Source organism: Herpailurus yagouaroundi, unplaced genomic scaffold (genome assembly GCF_014898765.1).
Source record: "Herpailurus yagouaroundi ecotype Mexico unplaced genomic scaffold, PumYag 139, whole genome shotgun sequence".
NCBI classification, from domain to species: domain Eukaryota; kingdom Metazoa; phylum Chordata; class Mammalia; order Carnivora; family Felidae; genus Herpailurus; species Herpailurus yagouaroundi.
In genome coordinates, this window is record NW_024412394.1 from 19,797,023 (window position 1) to 19,819,567 (window position 22,545).

The 22,545-nt window shown below is 39.9% G+C and overlaps 1 protein-coding gene across 1 annotated transcript in view; it reads left to right on the forward strand.

Moving 5' to 3' along the window:
- LRRC1 (leucine rich repeat containing 1) overlaps positions 1-22,545 on the forward strand; it is a 135,490-nt gene that overhangs the window by 80,515 nt on the left and 32,430 nt on the right. The window contains exons 3-4 of the mRNA XM_040473781.1: positions 2,986-3,064; positions 7,340-7,429. Of these exons, the coding sequence (XP_040329715.1) occupies positions 2,986-3,064; positions 7,340-7,429 (169 nt within the window). The remainder of the gene's footprint in view (positions 1-2,985; positions 3,065-7,339; positions 7,430-22,545) is intronic.

Here is a 22,545-nt window from a genome sequence, read left to right on the forward strand (position 1 = left end):
TTTTTTTTTTTTTTTTTTTTTTTTTTTTTTTTTGTCTTGGATAGAGCAGCAAGCTGCTGTAAAGTTTGTATTTATGTGTCTGGCTTGATCTTCTTCGGCACTTGTGAGGTAACTAGTATGGCACGTGCACCTCTTTCCTCAGTCTTATAAAAACTGGTCACCAAGACCTGAAGTAGTGACATAAAAGGGACTGTCATGGACTGCACAGGACAACCGGCATCTTTCAGACCAAGGAAAGCCATGGTGTGTCATTTCCTCGCTTGCCTGGAAAGCAGTGCTTACTTTGTAATGGATGTTCATTCATTCTTAAGCACAACAGTTCTGTGATCCCAGCATGGGAGGGTCAAACAGTGAGATAGTCCTGTATGATGAGGAAGTCATTTCATCTCTCTGAGCCTTAGTGTCCATTTTGTACAATGGAAATGAAAATAATTTATTTTGAGATGAAATAAGGTAATGTATGTAGAAGGGCCTTCCAATGTATTTGTACCTCAGGGCCCACAAATATTTGTGTATTTTAAAAATCCGTTCCAGGGGCACCTGGGTGGCTTAGTCACTTAAGCATCAGGCTCTTGATCTCAGTGCCAGTCTTGATCTCCCAGCGTAAATTCAAGCCTCACATTGGGTTCCACACTGGGTGTGAAGCCTACTTTAAAAAAAAAATTCTAAAAATCCATTCCAGACTCAACTGTGTGTGTATGTGTGTATGTATGTATAGCTATTATATTTATGAAACTGGGATCAGAGTATTTGCTCTTTACTACCTCATATGACCGTACAAGGCAGAGAATAGTGTGACGAGAATGTTACCACAAACTTAAATGATTTTGGCTTTTAAATTTGAATGAAAAGCTTTTATGGAGCTTCTGATTACTTTGTGGTTGCTGGAGCAGGGCATCCTTTTTCCCCCCTGATTTCTCCCTTCCCTCTGCCACCCCTAGTTTAGAAACAGTAGGTATGTTTTGGCTCAGCTTGCATTTGTAGAACTAGTAGAAGAAACCTCATGGGACCAGGAGAACCTTTTCTGTTTGGTCCTTCTTCATATTAGTATGTCCAAAATAAATGTATTCTTGAAATCAAATGCTATGAAATAAACCTTTAAAGCCCTAAAAGCTATAACCCCACATTTCATGCCAAGAGAAAGAGGAATTTTAACAATTTTTGGTCATTTTAAATTCATAATATTTAGTAACCAGTAAACATAGGGAAAAATATTCAGCTTCATTAGTAATGAAAGGAATATAAAACAAAATGTTGCCAGACGATTTTTACTAATAATACTGGCAGTTTTGAAAGTGTAAGAGAAAGGAAGGAGGAGGAGAGATGTTGAATCGGACACCTTGTGCAGGGTGATGGAAGTATAAATAGATATAACTTGGCCTCCTCTGAGGCAATTTAATAGTACTTATCAAGGACTGTACAGTTGTTAATGCCTTCCATGCAGTAATCACAATTCTGGGAGCTTAGCCTAAGGAAATAATCAGAAATGGATATAAATATAAATATAACATCAGGAACTTGGAAACAACCTAAATGTCCAGCAATAAGAGATTGATTAAATGAAGTCTGAAAATGTATGCAGTGGGTTTTCTGCCATGAAAAATGGCAAACTGTTTGGACAAATAAAGGCAGGAAAGATTTTGTAAAATGTGCAGTGGAAAAAACCAAATCAGCATGAACTTACAGTTTTTTGAAATATAACATGTTTATTTTTGAGACAGAGAGAGACAGAGCATGAACAGGGGAGGGCAGAGAGAGAGGGAGACACAGAATCCGAACAGGCTCCAGGCTCTGAGCTGTCATCACAGAGCCCGACGCGGGGCTCGAACTCACGGACCGTGAGATCATGACCTGAGCCGAAGTCGGACACTTAACCGACCGAGCCACCCAGGCGCCCCTGAAATATAACATGTTTATACACACTGTGTGTGTGCATGTATATGAGGACAATGAAAAAGAAAACATCAGAGTAAAACATTATCTCTGGGTGATGGAAATGTTGGTGGTTTTTGTTTTCTTTGGACTTTTCTGAATTTTCCAGATGGTTACACTTATAATCAGAAGGAGAAAGTCCATAATTTAAAAATGCGTACTCTAGAATGCAGTGTACTGATACAACTATGTGAACATGTAAGAAAAAAAAGCTGAATGGGAATTACGACAGAATGCCATCAATGACTTTTGGTAGGGTGATGGGACTTGGTGGTGGTGGTGTTTGTTTGTTTGTTTTTTCCAGTTTCATTGAGAAATAATTGACAATCATCACTGTATAAGTTGAAGGTGTGCAGCATGATGGTTTGATTTACCTATATCGTGAAATAATTACCTCATTAGATTCAGTTAACATCCATCATCTCATATAGTTACAGTAAAAAGAAAAAAAAGAAAGGAAAAAAAATCTTCTACTTGTGATGAAAACTCATAGGATTTACTCCTTTACGAATTTTTAAATACATTATAGAGTAGTGTTAGCTGTAGTCACCATATTGTACTTACATCCCTACTACTAATCTTTCTTATGAGTGGAAGTCTGTACCTTTGACCACCTTCATCCAATTTTTCTCCTTCCCTCACCCATTGCCTCTTGTAACCACAAGCCTGACCTCTTTTTTTGTGTGTTGTTTTTAGTTTCGTTTTTAAGATTCCACATAAAAGTGAGTTCATACATTGTTGTTGTTTTTTTTTTCTGACTTATTTAACTTAGCATAATGCCTTCAAGGTCCATCCATGTGTGTTATTTGTTTTTAATATTTTTTTCTTTAATGTGCTTCTACTCAGAATATGTATCTTCCATTAGGAAAGCAAGTTTTTTTTTTAAAGGAAAGCAAGTTTAAAGAATTGTAAAAGAATACTTTAGAAATCCATGCCACATTTGAATAGAGATAGTACTTACTAGATATTCTCTTGTCACTGTGGTCCATCTTGAGGATGGTGAAAACTATTAACAATGGTGGTAAATGACAGATGTTTTCTTTGCTCCTACAGATATTCCTGAAATTCCAGAAAGCATCTCATTCTGTAAAGCACTACAGATAGCTGACTTCAGCGGAAATCCACTGACGAGGTAACCTTTCTGCTTGCTTTTCTGTATGTAGTACTAAGGGTATCCTTTTTGGGAACCAAGCCATGAATACAACCTGGTTACCCATTGTGTAGGTACCTAGATGGATGGCTGTCTTTATCAAGGATGATTGACCTTCATAGAGATTTATTTATCAATAGCACTGTGCAATGAAGGGCACACTGTGCTATTGATGGAACATTGAAAGGATATTGGTAGGGGGTCAGGGGAGGCACAGTGGAGTGGACAAAACAGGAGTGAGAAGTGCATTTCTCAAGCAGTATGAAACATTGGAGTAGTTCATAAATCCTCTATTGCTTATGTTGTCTTGTAGGATGAGACTGAGTTCTGCATTCCCAGAGAGCTTCCCCTATAGTTATCCAAGGAGAAGTCCTAATAAGGGATATTTTTTCCACCCCAGTAATGAAACATATTACTATCTTAGCTTTCCTCTAATTCTCCCTTTAAAACAAACAAACAACTCTGCCAACACCATTATTTCCTTACTTTAGCGATAGCTGTGAGGATTTCTTTGGGTTTATTCCTCTAAATAAAGCCACCTTATCATTGTTTTACTACCGATTCCAGCCTTGCCCGTTCTGGTATGACGCAGCACATTGCCTGGGCACAGCTGAGCCACCCTCCTCGTGGCTCCTGGCTCAGTCATGAGGCCACTGATAACTGACTTCCAGGTTCCTGTGTTGCCAGGTTAGCTGAATTGTTGCCTACCTGGCAATTCAGAGATGGTCCTCAGGAAAAGTTCCAGATGTGTCTCTAGGCCAAGTAGGTTTATATCTAAGATTTCTGAACTCTGTTAGCAACCTCAGGAGAAAGGTACTTTTCCCTCTTCCCTTCTGCTTTTTTTTTTTTTTTTTTTTGTTAAGCATATAGGAAAATTGAGATGAGATTAAAATTTGGGATACATATTGCCCATATGAAAATTACTTGGGTCTTCTTGGGTATGGAGTGCTGGAGAATGCCCATTTAGTGTTGCTTTTGCCATTTCTGCTATTTTTAAGAAGTAAATGGTTTATTTTTAAAATCTTTTTAATGTTTATTTATTTTTGAGAGAGAGTGCACGCATGCGAGCGCTTCGAGCCAGCAACTGGGGGAGGGGCAGAGAGAGAGGGAGGCACAGAATCCGAAGCAGGCTCCGAGCTGTCAGCACAGAGCTGGACACGGGGCTCGAACCCACAAACCATTGAGGTCATGACCTGAGCCAAAGTTGGATGCTTAACCGACTCTAGACACCCTGAAGTCAATGTGTTTTACAAAATACTTTTGGGACGCCTGGGTGGCTCTGTCGCTTAAGCGTCCGACTTTAGCCCAGGTCATGATCTCATGGTTTGTGAGTTTGAGGCCCACATCGGGCTCTGTGTGACAGCCTAGAGCCTGGAGCCTGCTTCGGATTCTGTGTCTACCCCTCTCTCTGCTCCTCCCCTGTTTATGCTCTGTTGCTCTCTCAAAAATAAACATTAAACAAATTTCTTTTTTATTTTTGTCTTTTGAATTTCAGTGACTATATTACTAATAACATCTATTTTTATGAAAAATAGTAAACGTAGTAAGCTCTAACTCATCTCTGTCCTTAAGTCTTGTCTTCTTTCTTAACCATGGTCCACACAGTTGTCCCTCTTCTTCAAACCTTTCTGGAGCTCCCTGTTTCTATACGATAGAGTGGCGTCTCCTCCAGGTGCTATGCAGCCTTCCCTGCCCTGTATCTGACCTTGGCCTATCTTTCCATGTTCATTGCTTTCAGTTGCCTGTGTCAGATGTCAGGCTCTGCTGTTACAGAGTGCTCATAGGTTATTTATTTCACTCTCCTCTTTTTGCACTCCTGTAAGGTGTACAAGGTGGGGGGTGGGTGGGTATTACACTTCTTTGGGAGGTCTTTTCTTACTCTGCACAGTCCCCTCCTCTGGCCTTCCATCATGCTCTGAGCATACCTTTTTCCAAACACTTTAAATTTATACATTTTATTTTATTAAAAAAATTTTTTTAACGTTTATTTATTTTTGAGAGACAGAGGGAGACAGAGCACGAGTAGGGGAGGGGCGGAGAGAGAGGGAGACACAGAATCTGAAGCAGGCTCCAGGCTCTGAGCTGTCAGCACAGAGCCCGGTGTAGGGCTCTAACACACGAACCGTGAGATCATGACCTGGGCTGAAACCAAGAGTCATTCTCTTAACTGACTGAGCCACCCAGGCAACCCCCCTTGAAATTTACATTTGAGTTATCACCTTGACCAAGACTCCCCAATTAGACTGAGAAAGTTTACTTGTATTCTTCTATTATTGTTTTATCTCCAGCCCTACCTTAATTTCTGGAATGGAATAAGCACTTTCTAAATGGCTGTTGAACTGAACTAAGCTGTTTATCCGTAAGGCAGCTTGTAGGGTTAGGCAGCTGGGAAATACTACTATGCTGCCTTGGAGGACTTTTTTTTTTTTTTTTTGCCATTCAATTGCTTAATCCCCTTTTCTACCTCTTTAGTTTTCCTTTTCTAATGTCTGCTGACACATGGCTTTACCATTCTCTCAAAACTCTCCGACCAGAACACACCCACCCTGTAGGAGGCTTTACTCCGTTTTTCTCCTGGCCTCATATTTGGGAGGTTTCTTAAAGTCAAGTCTTTGATTTGGCAGGTGTACTCCTTTAAGAATTAGGACAACTTATCTGTGAGTTGAAAGGACCTTAAAAACGATTTGGGTTGACCCGCTTATGCTATGGCTGAAGAAACCGAGGCTGAAAGAGACTGAATGACCTTTTGAGATGACGCAGCCTCTGAGTGGCAGCTCCGGCTAGACTTCCTTTCTCCTAGCCTGCCGTCCACGCTTCCTCCCCACACAGTGGCTTGGCTCTTAACGTGAACAGCTCATAAAAAAGGAAATCAGCTATTTCAAAATACCTTTTCCTTATATTTAAGAGCATTTTAGCTACTTTTAAAATTGTAAAATGATACGTACTTTACGGTACAAAATCAGGCAGCAGGTAAGTTGCATCTTTTTAAATATGAATAAAAAATCTTCTCTTACACTGTGAAAGAGGTTTCAACTTTGTAGAAAGTGTTTCAGTGATAATGGACTATAACTCTCATCTTGCAGGGCCTGGATTTGTTTTTGAAGTTTGGAATTACTTATATTATATGTGAAATAGTACCATAGAATTTGCTTATTATTTTTTAAATTTTATTAATTTTTATTTACTTATTTTTTAAAATTTATTTAGAGAAAGAGAGAGAGCAAGGGTGGGGGAGAGGGCCAGAAGGGGGTGGGGGTAGAGAGGGAGAGGGAGAGGGAGAGGGAGAGAGAGAGAGAGCGAGAGAAAGAGAGAGAGAGAATCTTAAATAGGTTCCATGCTCAGCTTGGGGCTCAGTCCTACCACCATTGCTTGGATCATGACCTGAGCCAAAATCAAGGGTTGGACACTCAACTGACTGAGCCACCCAGCCACCCAGGTGCCCCTAGAGTTTTCTTTTTAAAAACGGAACCTAGAAAGAGGAATGAAATGAAAGATTCTAATGTAGAGACTATCACTAAAGCAAGAAGCCCCCCTCCTCATTCCTACCTGAAACAATGAATTCTATGTTTTATTGTCTGTATTAGTAGGTTTATGTATAAGGACCTTTGGCATTTTAGAAGCAATGAGATCTTTTTAACCCTATTTTTTTTTTCCTCCCTAACTGGAGGTAACCATAGAAATACTGAAAGTAAACTTTCTTTGTAAGTTTTTAAATACTTTTATTTTGAAAACCTCACTCTTCAGTAGCATTTAAGGGAAGTATAAAGAATGCCCTTTTGTGTAGAACATAGTGAAGCATAATAATTATCTCAAGTGATTGGCATCTTAAATCAAGTTAAAAGAAAATTATTAAGAAAGTAGCAATTGCTGTCAATTAATCAGTTCTAAGTAATCCATAGCTTTGCTCTGGCTATTATAATCTACAGAAAAAAAAGCCATTATTAAGCTGCTGTCCTGTGTTTTATTATAATCTTCTGGGCTAAATTAGTGTTAGAGCTTGTGTATCTTTCCTGGGTTAATTATTCCTGGATCACCCCATCAAGTATTTTTCATGCCTCTGTACTTCTAGGTAAACTGAGTCTTGGCTTCTTTCCTTATCGATGTCTTCTATATAGGAAGACCAGGCAAATATGCCACTTAAAATGTAATTTTAAGTTATTTCAGTGAGAATATGGGAGAGATCATTATATTTGTGTCTGGTGTACACTCTATATGCACTTTTCTTTTGCAATTAACATTTTGTTGTTGCTGTTTCAGATTGCCAGAAAGCTTTCCTGAATTACAGAATTTGACATGTCTCTCTGTAAATGACATCTCCCTGCAGTCCCTGCCTGAAAATATCGGCAAGTAAGTGTTTATGTGAGGACAGGAGAGTGTTTTCATCATCCACCCCAGCCTCTTTGTCTTTGACAGCTCTTATCTTTCTATTCTAAAAGCCTTTTACCCAATCTTTAATCTCATCCTCAAGAAAGATCATAGCGAGATTCCGGTGTTTTTGCTTTCAGTTGACCCTAAATCCCAGTGGTCAAAAGGGGTAATGCTACTGTGAAAAACCTAAATTTATTTGGACATGTCCTTCAAACTGATGGATTCCAGAGTAGTTAACTTAAGTGAAAAAGTAGCGCTGGTCATGTAGGTAGTTAATAAATCCTATTGGCAGCTACCACTCTCAGTACTTTGATCAAACATTTACGGAGTATGTACCCTGAACAACGGCTGCATCTGCCAGTGTCTGTGCACCTCAGTCCTGAGAATAGCGAGTAGGAGTGGTGTCTTTGGAGAGCAGGCGTGGAATGGGGAGAGGGACATGGGATGGGATGGGCACACTTCCGTGGTGCCGGCTTAGAGGCTGGGGAGGACAGCCATGGCCAGAAATAAAATCCTTTGAAGAAAATGTGTGCGGGCAATTAAATGTTCTCTTACACATTCTCACAGATGAATTAATTGAATTAGCAGATCTTTTCCATACCTCCAGGACATACAGTGGGTTAAATCAGGCTGACAGCTCATGCTTTACCACTTAAAACAAAAGTGCAACGTGGCTGGCCGAAGCTAGTGGACCAGTATTCCCTAGTGTCATAGAAGGTTTTCCTTGTGTTCACGTGTCCTACCTGAGTTCTAAGACAAAACAGAAACTTTGGTTTTGAGAACTGCAGTGTATCTGACAGATGTCTGTTCTGCAAAGGGTCTCTTTCCAGAAATCTGTGGGAGTGGACTGCTTTTCATAGACAACTTTGCCCCCTCCTCTCCCTCCTATACAGGCGGAAGACAGCAGGCTGACCCCGGTTTGAGCTGGCAAGATCATGTTTTCTGAGATGCAAGCTGTTTAAACATGTTGCCAGTAGACTTGCTGATACAGATTTGTGTCCTTAATGTCCCAGGAGGGGAAGGGGACAGGAAGCCCCAGTATACTCTGAGTTGATGGTATCTGTTGCAGAGGAAACAATCATGTTTTACTGTGGGTTTCTTGACTTAGCACTTTTGCTGTATCAAGATTCATATATTTCTAATTAATATAATAGCCATTTATTTTTATTTTATTTTTTATATAATTTATTGTCAAATTGGTTTCCGTGCAACACCCAGTGCTCATCCCAACAGGTGCCCTCCTCAATGCCCATCATCCACTTTCCCCTCTCCCCCCATCAACCCTCAGTTTATTCTCAGTTTTTGATAGTCTCTTATGGTTTGCCTCCCTCCCTCTCTGTAACTTCCCCCCCCTCCCCCCCCCCAAGGTCTTCTGTTAAGTTTCTCAGGATCCATATATGAGTGAAAACATATGGTATCTGTCTTTCTCTGTATGACTTATTTCACTTAGCATAACACTCTCCAGTTCCATCCACGTTGCTACAAAAGGCCAGATTTCATTCTTTCTCATTGCCAAGTAGTATTCCATTGTGTATATAAACCACATCTTCTTCATCTATTCGTCAGCTGATGGACATTTAGGCTCTTTCCATAATTTGGCTATTGATGCATAGGGGCACTTGTACACCAATGTTTATAGCAGCACTTCCAACAATAGCCAAATTATAATAGCCATTTAAATGCCTAAACTGACTCCTCCTCCTCCTCCTCCCCTTCCTCCTCGGAAGTCTCTGGAATCTAATTCCCTTGATACTCACCTTCCCATTCTTTCTTAGCCTACCACTGCCCACATGTTCATCCCTTCTATCCCCCCATTTATGTCTTTTTTAAAAAGGTTGAATGCTTTGAGAGAAAATACATTCTTTTTTTTGAATAAGAGGGCCTTTCTCACTCCCCACTACATTTTATTAACAGAGAATGCTAGTTAATAGTCATTTTAGAATAAATTACATATCCTTTATTCCATCTTTTCTGTTAGTACGTGTACCTGTTTTTGTCAGTGTTCAGGATTTCTTGTGTACCTACGTATCCTGTCAGTAATAAGGGTAGTGTTCTGTTTTGTTTTGATTGTAGTCTTAATCATCTTGTGTAACTGTTACAGCCTTATGTATACTGATTGCTTCCAAAACAAACTGTCACTCTGAACTTGAAGCTTGTGGTGAATCATCACCCAGGAAGTAAGAATATGGGGCAGATGAATGAATCAACTGATTCTTACTAGGTCAGTTTGTGAAAATAAATGGGAGATAGCGAGTTTCCTGTTCCTGGTTGTTAAAAAATATATATATATAATATATATATTTTATATATTAATTAATATATAATATATATATATTATATATTTTTTATATATATATTTTAACCAAAGCAAGAGATTCCATGATTTCTACCTGTTGGCTTTAAGATTTTGCATACTAAAGTAACAGTGAGTTTTCACTTGGTAGAAAGAAGCAAAGAACAGACTCCTTGGAGAAGCTTGGGCACCCCTGGTGTCCTAGACCATGCCAGAAAGGCCCTTTAAGCAGTTGAGATGGCGAAATGTTGAGGAAATTGCATATATACATAAGTATACTACGTTTTAAGCAAATCCTTACTTGAAACTTACAAACTTTCCTCATGAAAACAATTCTTCAGTTTCCCAGAGGATTCCCAAACGGTTTCTGTAGGGCACTGAATCAAATATTTAGTAACCAAACAACTATTCAGAGGTAGTATGGTTTTATAAATAAGGCACACATATTTTTAAAAAAAAAATTTTTTTTAATGTTTATTGATTTTTGAGAGAGACAGAGACAACATGCGAGTGAGGGGGAGGGGCAGAGAGAGGGGGAGACGCAGAATCCGAAGCAGGCTCCAGGCTCTGAGCTGTCAGCATGGAGCCCAAAGCGGGGCTTGAACTCAACGAGCTGTGAGATCATGACCTGAGCCAAAGTTGGATGCTCAACCGACTGAGCCACCCAGGCACCCCTGTAAGACATACATATTTCATATTAAAAAAAAAAAAATTTGAACACGAAATGGCTGCCATCTGAATGATCATACTTGCTGTTATCTTTGTAGATTCTGAAGTGGGAATTGTTGCATAGATTAACTCTGCTTATTTCTCATTGGTCAGATGAGTCAGCCACCTCAGTATCTGCCTTTTGAGCAACAGTGAGAATGGGACCTCGGTTTCTCTTTTTGGCGCCTAGCACAGTACTTGGCATGAACTGGGAAAGCTGTGGATTTGTCCAGGTTGTGGGCCCCTCAGGGAGGGCAGGAGTGTCCCACCTGGAGGAGACAGCCAAGCCTTTATCTAGGGCAAGCTGACTGCAGTCGCCTTGAAGCTGGGGCCACCTGTGAGCATCTGTCCACTAGTGCATTTGGTTTGCCAGTGGTTGGTTAATGTGAAGAGCATTTGGGGGTTGATGGCAGAGTTGTAACTGGAGCACAGCCCCCCTGGTCCTGGTCCTGTGCTTTCCGCTACTCCATGCACTGCCACTGTAGCTCAGGTGGCTCTTATGGCCCTTTGGGGAACAGACACATTTTCTTAGTGCTCCTGGCCATATCTGATGGTGCATTTATTAAGTAGGTAAGTCCAGCCAACATAATAAGTATTTTTATTCTAACAACCTAGTAGCTGTTTCAAAAAATAATATACGTAAATGGAAAGAATAAATATTTTATTTCATTTTAATTTTTTTATTAAAAAATATTTTTTTAATGTTTATTTATTTTTGAGAGAGAGTGAGACAGAGCACAAGCTGGGGAGGGGCCTAGAGAGAGGGAGACGCAGAATCTGAAGCAGGCTCCAGGCTCTGAGCTGTCACCACAGAGCCCACTGCGGGGCTCAAACCCATGGACTGTCAGATCATGACCTGAGCCAAAGTTGGACGTTTAATTGGCTGAGCCACACAAGCACCCATTTATTTCATTTTTAAATGTTGCCAAATATTTGCTGTAGGATGTGGGTACCTGCTGGACACCACTCAGCCTCTCAAAATGCCACCCCTTTTCCCTTTCCACATTGATTTTTCACCTGGTACTTACCGTTTGTCCCTGGCAACCCAGCTTTGCAAAGACATGGTGTCCTTGAAAGGAATGTCATGCTGTCCAGTGTGGAAATGGAACGACATGAGCTCGTGGTTCACGTGGTATCTAACGGCTGTTGAGTGCTGCCATGTCTGTCTCAAGTGTAAAGTATTCTGCGGTGTTCCTGTGAGTCGGTTGCTGCTTCCCTGGGTACCTCAGTACATGATGGCCATAAATTGTCGCTTCCTGAAATCCCCGAGCGCACTGTTAGGAATCCTGCAGGGTGCAGATCATTCGCCATTGACGTGTGGGAAGAAGCCAGCATCGCACAGGTCGCAGGTCGTTGCACTTTCAGGGAACTGCAGGGCACTACACTCTGTGTCCTACACTCACCACGTGGCTGCACGGCAGCCACCCTCAGTGTGGCTACTTAGATGAAGCAAGCCTCTCACATAGTAGAATCCCTATAATACTTTTTGGTGACATGAAGAATGATCATGAAGATCTTTTGAACCATAAAGAAGTATACTGGTTACCTCATGCGGAATCACACATCTTTCTTTTACCAAAGAGTAAGAACGTCCCAGATTTGGCCCTTCTCTGTGATGGCACGTTAGCATAGTACCTTGTCCTTTGAAGTAAAGTTGATGACAATAGCCAAAGTATGTAAAGAGCCCAAATGTCCATCGATGGATGAATGGACAAAGAAGATGTGGTGTATATGTATGTATATACATGATGGAATATTACTCAGCTATCAAAAGGAATGAAATCTTGCCACTTGCAACTACATGGATGGAACTAGAGGGTATTATGCCAAGCGAAATTAGAGAAAGACAAATATCATAAGACTTCACTCATATGAGGACTTTAAGATACAAAACAGATGAACATAAGGGAAGGGAAGCAAAAATAATATAAAAACAGGGAGAGGGGCAAAACATAAGAGACTCTAAAACATGGAGAACAGAGGGTTACTGGAGGGGTTGTGGGAGGGGGGATGGGCTAATTGGGCAAGGGGCATTAAGGAATCTACTCCTGAAATCATTGGTGCACTATATTGCTAACTAACTTGGATTTAAATTTTAAAAATTTAAAAAAATAAAAATAATAAATAAATAAATAAATAAATAAATAAATAAAGGTGATTAACAATGAGTGAGAAATTAATTCCCCTAATACAGTTTCTTTAAACTCTTTTGTTAAAAATACAAAAACACAGCACTTTTTTAAAAAATTGTTTTTAATGTTTATTTTTGAGAGATAGAGCATGAGCAGGGGAGGGGCAGAGAGAGAGAGAGACACAGAATCTGAAGCAGGCTCCAGGTTCTGAGCTGTCAGCATAGAACCGAGTATGGGGGTGGAACTCATGAAACATGAGATCATGACCTGAGCCAACGTCAGAAACTTAACTGACTGAGTCACCTAGGTGCCCCAAAACACAGCACTTTCTGATTAGTCTTCATATACAAATGATTGATGTCACGGAAGATGATGGTGAGCAGAATTTCAACAGAGACCTTACTGCAAGCAGAAGTCATTTTTAAAAATTAGTGATGATTTAATAAATGCAGCTGAGAATATAGTTCCTCTTGAATCAGTGTAACTTTGTGAAGAATTTCTTTCACCTATTATAGTGATTAAACAAAGGATTAAAACAATTTAGAATCAATTGTTTTGTACCCAGCTATAAAACAAAAGATTTAATACATAATACAGTATATGCAGTCCCATTGCTAATTATTAAGAGCCCAAAAGATTTTTGTATTTTTAAATAAAATATTTTAAAATGCTTTTTTTTACTTAAAAATTACATTAAATTTAAAAGTACATCTATATATTTTAAAAATAAATGCAAAGAGGATTATAAAAGTATACTCTTATAAACGTGTGAGGACCACCAGTCTAGAGAATGTTTGGGGGTCTGTGAAGCTCAAGACTAGTGGTTCTTAACCTCTCCTTTTTCAGGTCCCTAGGGGTTCCAGTGAAATCTCTGTTGGACACAGAGGAGAGTGAGAAACAGCACTCTGGTGGGTGGTCTTTGCTGATCCCTGTTTGTGCCTGCACAGCTCTGTTACTAGCTTTTTTATTTTTTGTATTGATGTTGCATATAATATTTACTTAAAAGTGTGCTGCAAATATTTTTCAAGTTAAGTTTGGAGACCACTGTTTCAGAAGCTTGGTAGTATTTGTTTGTTGTAGCAGCATGCACTATAGAGTTTTTACTGTGGTGTAGACCCACCAAGCTCTGGTCAAACCAAGCAGAAAGCTTCAAAGCCTTTCATGAAAGTGAACTTTAGCAGCACCTGGGTGGCTCAGTTGGTTTAAGCGTCCAACTCTTGATTTTGGCTCAGGTCATGATCTCATGGTTTGTGAGATCAAGCCCCATGTTGGATTCTGTTCTGAAAGCGAGGAGCCTGCTTGGGATTCTCTCTTTGCCTCTCTCTCTCTGCTCCTGCCCTGTTCACCTGCTCTCTCGCTCTCTCATTCACTCAAAATAAATAAATTTTTAAAAAAGGATAGCTTAAAAAAAAAGTGAACTTTAAAATGTGTTCCCTCTTTCCTCTCTTTGCCGACTGGCTGAGGTTTGTCCTCACTTAATGATTGAAATTCTATCTCTTTTGTCAAGCCTTCTCCAATGATGAGAAGGGTGAGATAGATCCTAAGTGCACAGCTTCCTTGACCCACTCTTTACTGGCTACACAATAAGCATGTTAGTCCTTTATCTGTACACGGTAGTCTAATTGTTCAGTATTCAAGTGTTTGCATCTCGATTACTTTGTACCCTGAAAGTGGGGGGAGTCTCTGGTTGTTAAACTCTTTGTGTCTGTAGCAACCCTAGTGTTGCTCTGACATAAAGAATGAGTACATGTGACCAGGCGCACAGTGTTACCTCCTTCACTCTGCTAGCTTCCCTCTTGACATTGTAGGCAAGCCAGTTAGGTTCTTGAAGCTTTGTGCTGGGACCACATTGGCCTGTTCCTACACAATCACTTGTCTGGCTTAATGATATACAGTTGATTAAAAAACAAAACAAAACAAAACACCTGTTTCCATTGCTCTGAAACCTTCGAATGAAGAATAATTATTATTCATTTATATTGTTAATTTCCCTGATAAAAGGAGCCATTAGGGAGAGATTTAAATATGTATTTTTTTTTAGGGAAAAAAATCTCATCAGAAGAACTGGTAAGCTTCTTCCTTTTAATATTAGTTCTGACATTTATCACGTTTCCTTTTCTGCTTTTGTTGCCAAAAAAGCTCAGAGCTAATATTGATGATCAGTGAGAGCAGCTGTATTAATTTCCATGTGATGAAGGAAACTAAGGAATGGGGGGGGGGTGCCATGTTAGGCACATATATGGTCTAAGTACAGCATGTGTAGTCATGGTTACCGTTAGCCATCCTGAGTCCTGTTGGTTTTGTCTGTGAAGTGGGTATAAGTAATCTGCCCAGGGTTGTGTTGCTGGTGGGTAGAACAGCTAGGATTCACACTTAGTTTCTTCCATGAATAAGCTGCGTTTTCTGTTTCATGAAATTATTTATTTGTTTGCACTTTATAAAGACTTATTTATATCCCTTTTAGAAAATGTTGGGGTAATATTAAGTAAATGACTTTACATATCACTGAGATTGCCAGTTCGCATGGAAGGGCAGCAGTCAAGGAGAGAAGCATTCAGTAGGCTCCTCATAGAGTTCCCAGTCTAGGGTAGACTTTAACAATACTGTCTGGGAGCGCCTGGGTGGCTCAGTCGGTTAAGCGTCTGACTTTGGCTGAGGTCATGATCTTGCGGTTCGTAGGTTCAAGCCCGCATCCAGCTTTGTGCTGACAGCTCCCTGCCTGGAGCCTGCTTTGGATTCTGTGTCTCCCCCTCTCTCTGCCCCTCCCCCTTCTCATGCTCTGTCTCTCTGTCTCAAAATTAAACATTAAAAAAAAAAAAAGAATACTGTCTGAATAAGGTTGACTTTTCAGATATGCCCTTGAAAACAGTTTTTAGTGAACAGTGGCTTTTTGCTTTACTCTAACTAAAAACACTTTGAGGAATATACCGGTAAAGCCAGGAAGGATACTTTTGCTCTAAGTTTTCACATATTGGTACGAAGTGTGAATGAATTTGTCTTTCAAAAAACATATGGTGAAATATTTAAAAAAATTTTTTTAGTGTTTATTTTTGAGAGAGAGACAGAGAGTAAGCAGGGGAGGGGCAGAGAGAGAAGAAGACACAGAATCTGAAGCAGGCTCCAGGCTCTGAGCTGTCAGCACAGAGCCCGACGTGGGGCTAGAACTCACAAACCATGAGATCATGACCTGAGCCAAAGTCAGATGCCTAACCAGCTGAGCCACCCAGGCACCTCTAGTGAAATATTTTTCTTGAGATCAGTTGTATCAATTTCTACTCAAGAAAATCCCACACTGTATTTTTTACTTTTCAAAAATGGGTTAGTTTACAGATGAATGTGATCTTGTATATAAAGAATCCTAAGAAATCCACAAAAAGCTATTAGAGCTAATAAATGAATTCAACAAGATTACAAGATAGAAGATTAATATGTAAAAATCAGTTTTATTTCCATATAGTAGCATTGAACAAACCAGAAAAGAAATGAAGAAAATAATTTCCTTTATAAAGCACCAAAAATAGTGAAATACCTAGGAATAAATTTAACAGAAGAAATGTAAGACCCATATACTGCAAACTACAAAACATTGTTAAAAGAAGTTAAAAATGACCTAAATAAATGGAAAGACATCCTGTGTTTATGGATTAGAAAACTTAATATAACTATGATAGCAATACTCCCCAGATTAATCTGTTGATTCAACTCAGTCTCCATCAAAATTCTAGCTGTTTTTTTTTTCTGCAGGAATTGACAAATTGATCCTAAAATTTGAATGGAGATATAAGAAACCCAGAATAGCCAAAACATTCTTAAAGAAGACATGTGAAGTTGGAGGATCCACACTGCCACATTTCAAAACTTAATTACACAGCTTCAATAATCAAGACGTGTGGCACTGGCATAAAGATAGACATACAGTTTACTGGAACAGAATTTGGAATTCAGGATAAACCCTTGCATTGATGGTTAATTGATTTTGATAGAGTCAAAACAGTTCAGTGAGGAAGAATAATCTTTTCAATAGATGCTGTTGGGACAACTGAATATCCATCCATATGTGAAAGAATGAAGTCACAACCCTACCTCACACCACATACAAAAACTAACTATAAATGCAGCAGGGACCTAAATCTAAGAACTAAAACTTTCATAAGAAAGCCTAGAGATAAATCTTTGTGACATTGGATTAGGCAGTTGTTTATTAGCCCACACAACAAAAGAAAAAATGGATAAATTTGGACTTCATCAAAATTAAAGACTTATGTGCATCAAAGTACACACTATCAAAAAACTAAAAAGACAATGTACAGGGGAGAGAATATATTTGTAAATCATATATCTGATAAGAGTCTCGTATCCAGAATAAAGAACTCTTACAACTCAATAGTAGAAGACAACCCAATAAGAAGTAAAAATGAGCAAAGGATTTGAATAGATTTATCCACAGAAGATATACAAATGGCCAATAAGCACATGAAAAGATGCTCAACATCATTAGTCATCAAATAAATACAAATCAAAACCACAGTGAGATCTCACTTCAGACCCACTAACTCTAATTAAAAAAAAAAACAACAACAGATGAACATAAGGGAAGGGAAACAAAAATAATATAAAAACAGAGAGACAAAACATAAATGACTTAAATACAGAGAACAAACTGAGGGTTGCTGGAGTGGTTTTGGGTGGGGGGTGAGGTAAAAGGGCAAGGGGCATTAAGGAGCCCCTTATTGGAATGAGCACTGGGTGTTATTTGTAAGGGATGAATCACCAGATTCTACTCCTGAAATCATTATTGTACTATATGCTAACTCACTTGGATATAATTTTTTAAAAAGCAAAAACAATAACAAATGTTGGTGAAGATGTGTAGACACTGCAAACCGTCATACACTGTTGTGGGAATGTAAAATGAAGAAGCCCCTCTTTAGAGGGAGCAGGTCCTTCCTCAAAACATTGAACATAGTTGCCATATGACCCAGGAGTTCCACTCCTAGTTATATGTATGGAAGAGAATTTAAAACCTGCCTACACAAAAACCTGTGCATGAATTTTTGTAGCTGCATTATTCATAATAGCCAAGAGGTGGAAACAACTGAAATTTCCATCAGTGATGAACTGATAAACAAAATATGGTATATTCATATAATGAAATACTTAGCCAAAAAAGTAATGGGGATACCGATACATGCTACAACGGGATGAATCTTAAAAACATGTTAAGTAAAAGAAACCAGAGAGGAAAGGCCGCATATTGTATGATTCCTTTCATATGAAATGTCCAGTATGGGCAAATGCCTAGAGACAGAAATTGGATTAGTGGTTGCCAGTACCTGCCAGGGGCTGGGGGGAGTGGTCAGGGGTGAGGGTCAGGATAAGGAATAACTTCTGATGGGTATGGAATTTCCTTTTGGGGGATGATGGTTTTCTAGAATTAGGTAGTGATGATGGATCTTAGGCCAACTTGAAGCCTGGTCTTGCTGAAGGATGAGACTGTACCTGGGAGCCTGACATAGTTTGTTCTGGCAGAAAGTAACTCTATAGTGTAGCCTATGAGTAACATGCTGAGGTCATTTTGCCTCCGTTACTCATACCTGGTGACCAGGTGGGTACACACAGCCACAGCCTCTAAGACCTGCAGGTAACAAGGAGTGGGGGGCAAGGCTGAGATGATACAAAACCCCAATGCGAATCATGGAGAATTTTGGGAGTCTGGGAAGCCTCTGGCGGCCTTTGTCTTTGTGTATCTGTCTCCATGAGATTCCTTATCCTGGGCCATTAAAGAAACATACTGTCAAAAAACAAGAAAAGAAGTTTAAATGAATCTAAACATCTCTGTTTAAATTTCCTCCTCAAAAAAATAGCATTCTTAAAGGGGAAGGGCTGTATATATAATCGACTGGCACAGTGCCTGAAACACAGCTGCCAGTCCCCAAATGGTCATCAGTAAACATTTAATTATGACAGTTTGTTAGCAGAAGTAGAGCAAGTAGATGGGCCCTGGTAGATTGAAGTAGAGCGTGTGGGTCTGAGTTTGTCTGCTACCCTTGGGAGTGGTGACCTTAATTTGAGTGGGCTTGAACTAAGTGGACCACGTGGCCCCTTGCTAATCGGGCCTAGTGCCAGGCTGCTTCTCCATATTGTGTTAGTGCGTGCTGCCTGTAAGGAACACATCTTCATTATGAAAACTATTACCATATTCACTGCTCTCTTTTGAGGCCTAGGAATTCCTATAAAATGTTTATTTCAAAAACAAAAAGGTTTTTAGAAAAGTTTCTAGAGCAAAGCCACCATAAGGAAATTTGTTACCAGAGATTTCTTAAGTCCTAATTTGGTACTAAGAAAGAAATTTTACAAATGTGTAAGCAACTTTCCCTGTCCTGAATAATGTTGATTTTTCTCCAGTCAAATGTTATTGCCATCAATGTTGGTATATTTTGTATTTTAATGGTTTCATAGTGTACTGCCATTTGTTTGGGCTACTTGAATTAATTTTATTCTTTACTTTCTAAATGATTGGGACCACCAAAAATGAAAAAAAAAAATTCTTAGTGGATTAAAAGGGGATTTTTAAAATATAGTGGAGAACAGATGTAAATTCTTTAAAGTAACCACTCATCCAGTCCCTGAAATAGAATCCTAAAAATACAGTTGGCCTACATTCTGACTTATAAAAGAGTGTAACTTTTGTGCCTGTTATCATGAACTTTGTAAAACATTAAGCACTAGTGTGTTGAGAAGAAATGCTTTAAGCATACTCTTTTTCTGTAAGAGCTTGTTAAGTTGGTTTTTGTTATTTTGTTTTACCCCATTTGGGGATAGAAATGGTGGGAGTTATAGGGAGAATAGAACTCATATTTTTGTAGGAGGAGGATGAGGTCATTCTAACAGTATTACACAAAAATTTAATTTGCCAGATACTAAAATTGAAGGGTGAAGTATCTGTGAATGAGGGAATGGTTTAAAAAGTTAAGGTGTATATAGAAGTGAGATACCATGCAATTATTTAAAAGAAAATACTGATGTGTACAAATAATAAGTGAGACAAAAATATGTATGAGGAAAGCACAGTGCTAGATGTGTGTGGGATAACTTGTATGTACAAAGGTGGAGAGTATCTCCTTGTCTTGGCATGAAAAGAAAACTCTGGATGAATACATAGGTAACTAACAAAAAGGGGTGATTTCCAGCGAGAAGGGTCTCAGTGGTGGGAAACTAGATAGATGAGGGAGGAATATGGGAGGAAAACTTACTGTTGAATACTTTGGTTTACGTTATGTATTTCATTGTATTAGCTGTTCACAAAGCCGACTCAAGAGTGAAGAACAGCAGGAGATAGCGATAAAAATTCAGATTCCCTGGTAAATCCTGGCTTTGCCCCTTCTCATTTGTGTGAGGCCATGTTCAGGTTCCCTCTCCATGCCTTAGTTTTCTCATCCACAAAGCTGAATCTTGTAAAGCACTTACAACAGTATCTGTCCTACAGTAAGCTGCAGATGCCATTATTAGTAGTCGAAGTGTTAAAGACCAGTAATTCTCATGTTGCCTCTCAAGTGTCTTATTTTCTCACATTTGTAAATGTATCAGAAACACCCGATGCTTTCTTTTTCCTCTGTGATAATCATGTTTTAACTGAAATGGCTGATAAATGCACATGGAGTTTGAGCCTCCTTATTTCTCTTGGCCTGGTGATTAAGAGCCTGGTCTCAGAAATGGACAGAACTGAGTTCAAATCCCCTAGCCCAGCGCTTGGCAAAGCATGTTGGTTGTTTTTTGTTTTGTTTAGTTTTGGTTTTTTTAGGTGCTGTAAGAGATGTAGAGATGTTTGTGCTGCATTGAATAGGTTTCCTTGATGGGAAAGGCAGTATCCTGAAGTCTGGATGGAAGATCCTGTATTCTGAAAGACTAAGAAGGGAGATCATTCATTCATTTACTCAGTTTTGTATTAATTTCTCTGGTCTAAATCTGCGTTCAGGCAGGTCTCGTTTTATGTCAGCTCTTCCTAGAAGAGTTTGGAGAACTGCCTTTTGGAGCGGGCTGGTAGGATTCTGCACTTGCTCCGGGACTAGCCAACTTTGATCTTTGTAAGAGTTGGCTGATGCCAGCAGCTCACCATCCGTGGGACCTGCCCTCAAGGAGTCCTCTGCAATGGGGATGATTAATAGCATCCTGTGCACAGGCACCTGGGTGGCTCAGTCAGTTAAGTGTCTGACTTGGGCTCAGGTCATGATCTTACGGTTCGTGGGTTTGAGCCCCACGTTGGGCTCTGTGCTGACAGCTCGGAGCCTGGAGCCTGCTTCAGAATCTATCTCTGTCTCTCCCTGCCCCTACCCCCCGCCCCAACCAAATATAAATAAACATTAGAAAATGTTTTTTAAATTAAAAAAAAAATAGCATTCTGGAGCAGTCTCTCAGAAGAACCTGACTCAGGGCATGCCCACTCATAAGGTACCTAACTATGCATAGGGATAGGGGCTATCTCAGGGAAATGAGGGACAAAAGTGGCTCACTGGACTTGAAGGGAAAATACATTATTCCCTAATCGCGATAGTAGATATGACTATGTTTATTTTAAGGGAACTTGGGATAGAGTGGTAAAGCACTTGAGTCGAGCAATCCAGCTACTACTTAGGGAGGGAACAGGCCAGGACTGGAGCCTGGGCCTCACACTTTTACCTCCCCGACTCTGTGTGCTCTTTCCAGACTCGCCCTTTCACTGCTGGGTCCCTAGAGCTTGATTGTAATGTCCGAGTTCCTTCGTTTTAAATAGTTTAAAGTTATGGGGAAGTATTCCCTCAGAAAGGCTCTTGCTTTATTTACTTCATTTTAAATGAATTTTTGAATTTTGAAAGGTTACAGAAATATGGTGTTTTTTGCTGCTGTTAAGACCCATACGTTCCCATTTTCCCTACTATCCAAAAACAGTGGAAACTGAGAAGTTCTGGAGTTAGAACCTTTTCAGTTAACAGGATGTTTTACTTGGGTGCTAGCATGGTAGCAGTGGGAACATTAACATGACATTATCAAGAATTGTATGTCCAAAAGTCTGCTGGCATTTTCGCAGTGTTTTTGTTCAAGCATTATGTGCTCTTAGTGACTGTGGCCTATGCCTTTGACCCTCAAGACAAAATATAAAGATAACTTAAAAATGTGTGTCCTATTTTTAAAATGACATAAACCAACAAAAATCCTTGTGTCCTTGGTATGGCTAAGAAGGTAAGACTTGCCTCTTTGCCCCATATTGATAGGTGCTTTTAAAACTTAAATTATAAAGAAGGGAATGGAGAGTCCCCGAGTTGCCTCAAGGCAGTGGAGGGTGAGGGTGGGAGTTTTGGCTTCCCACCACACTTGAATTATGCCTTTGCCACTTTCTAATGGAACTCATACAAAGCGTCACTTTCCTGATTGTTGTCATGGGTGTGTCGCCACCAAGCTGGGTTGTTTCTAATGAAGAGGTGGTGTGTGTGAGGAGCCCAGGAGCCCCTGTGGGTGCGTGCCTCCTGCCAGAGGAGCAGGAGGGGTGGTCGGGGTCAGGCAGGAGGCCTCAGGCCCAAGCTACAGACCTTGGAACAACACTTCAAGGCGTGCATAAAACTGCCTTTAGGGGTGCCTGGGTGGCTCAGTTAGTTAAGCATCCAACACTGGCTTAGGTCATGATCTCACAGTTAGTGAGTTTGAGCCACATGTCTGGCTCTGTGCTGACAGCTCAGACCCTGAAGCCTGCTTTGGATTCTGTGTCTCCTTCTCTCTCTGCACCTCCCCTGCTCGTTCTCTCTCTCTCTCTCTCTCTCAAAACTAAATTAAAAAAAATGAAAAATGGTACATTAAAAAAAAAAACAGGGGCGCCTGGGTGGCACAGTCGGTTAAGCGTCCGACTTCAGCCAGGTCACAATCTCGCGGTCCGTGAGTTCGAGCCCCGCGTCAGGCTCTGGGCGGATGGCTCGGAGCCTAGAGCCTGTTTC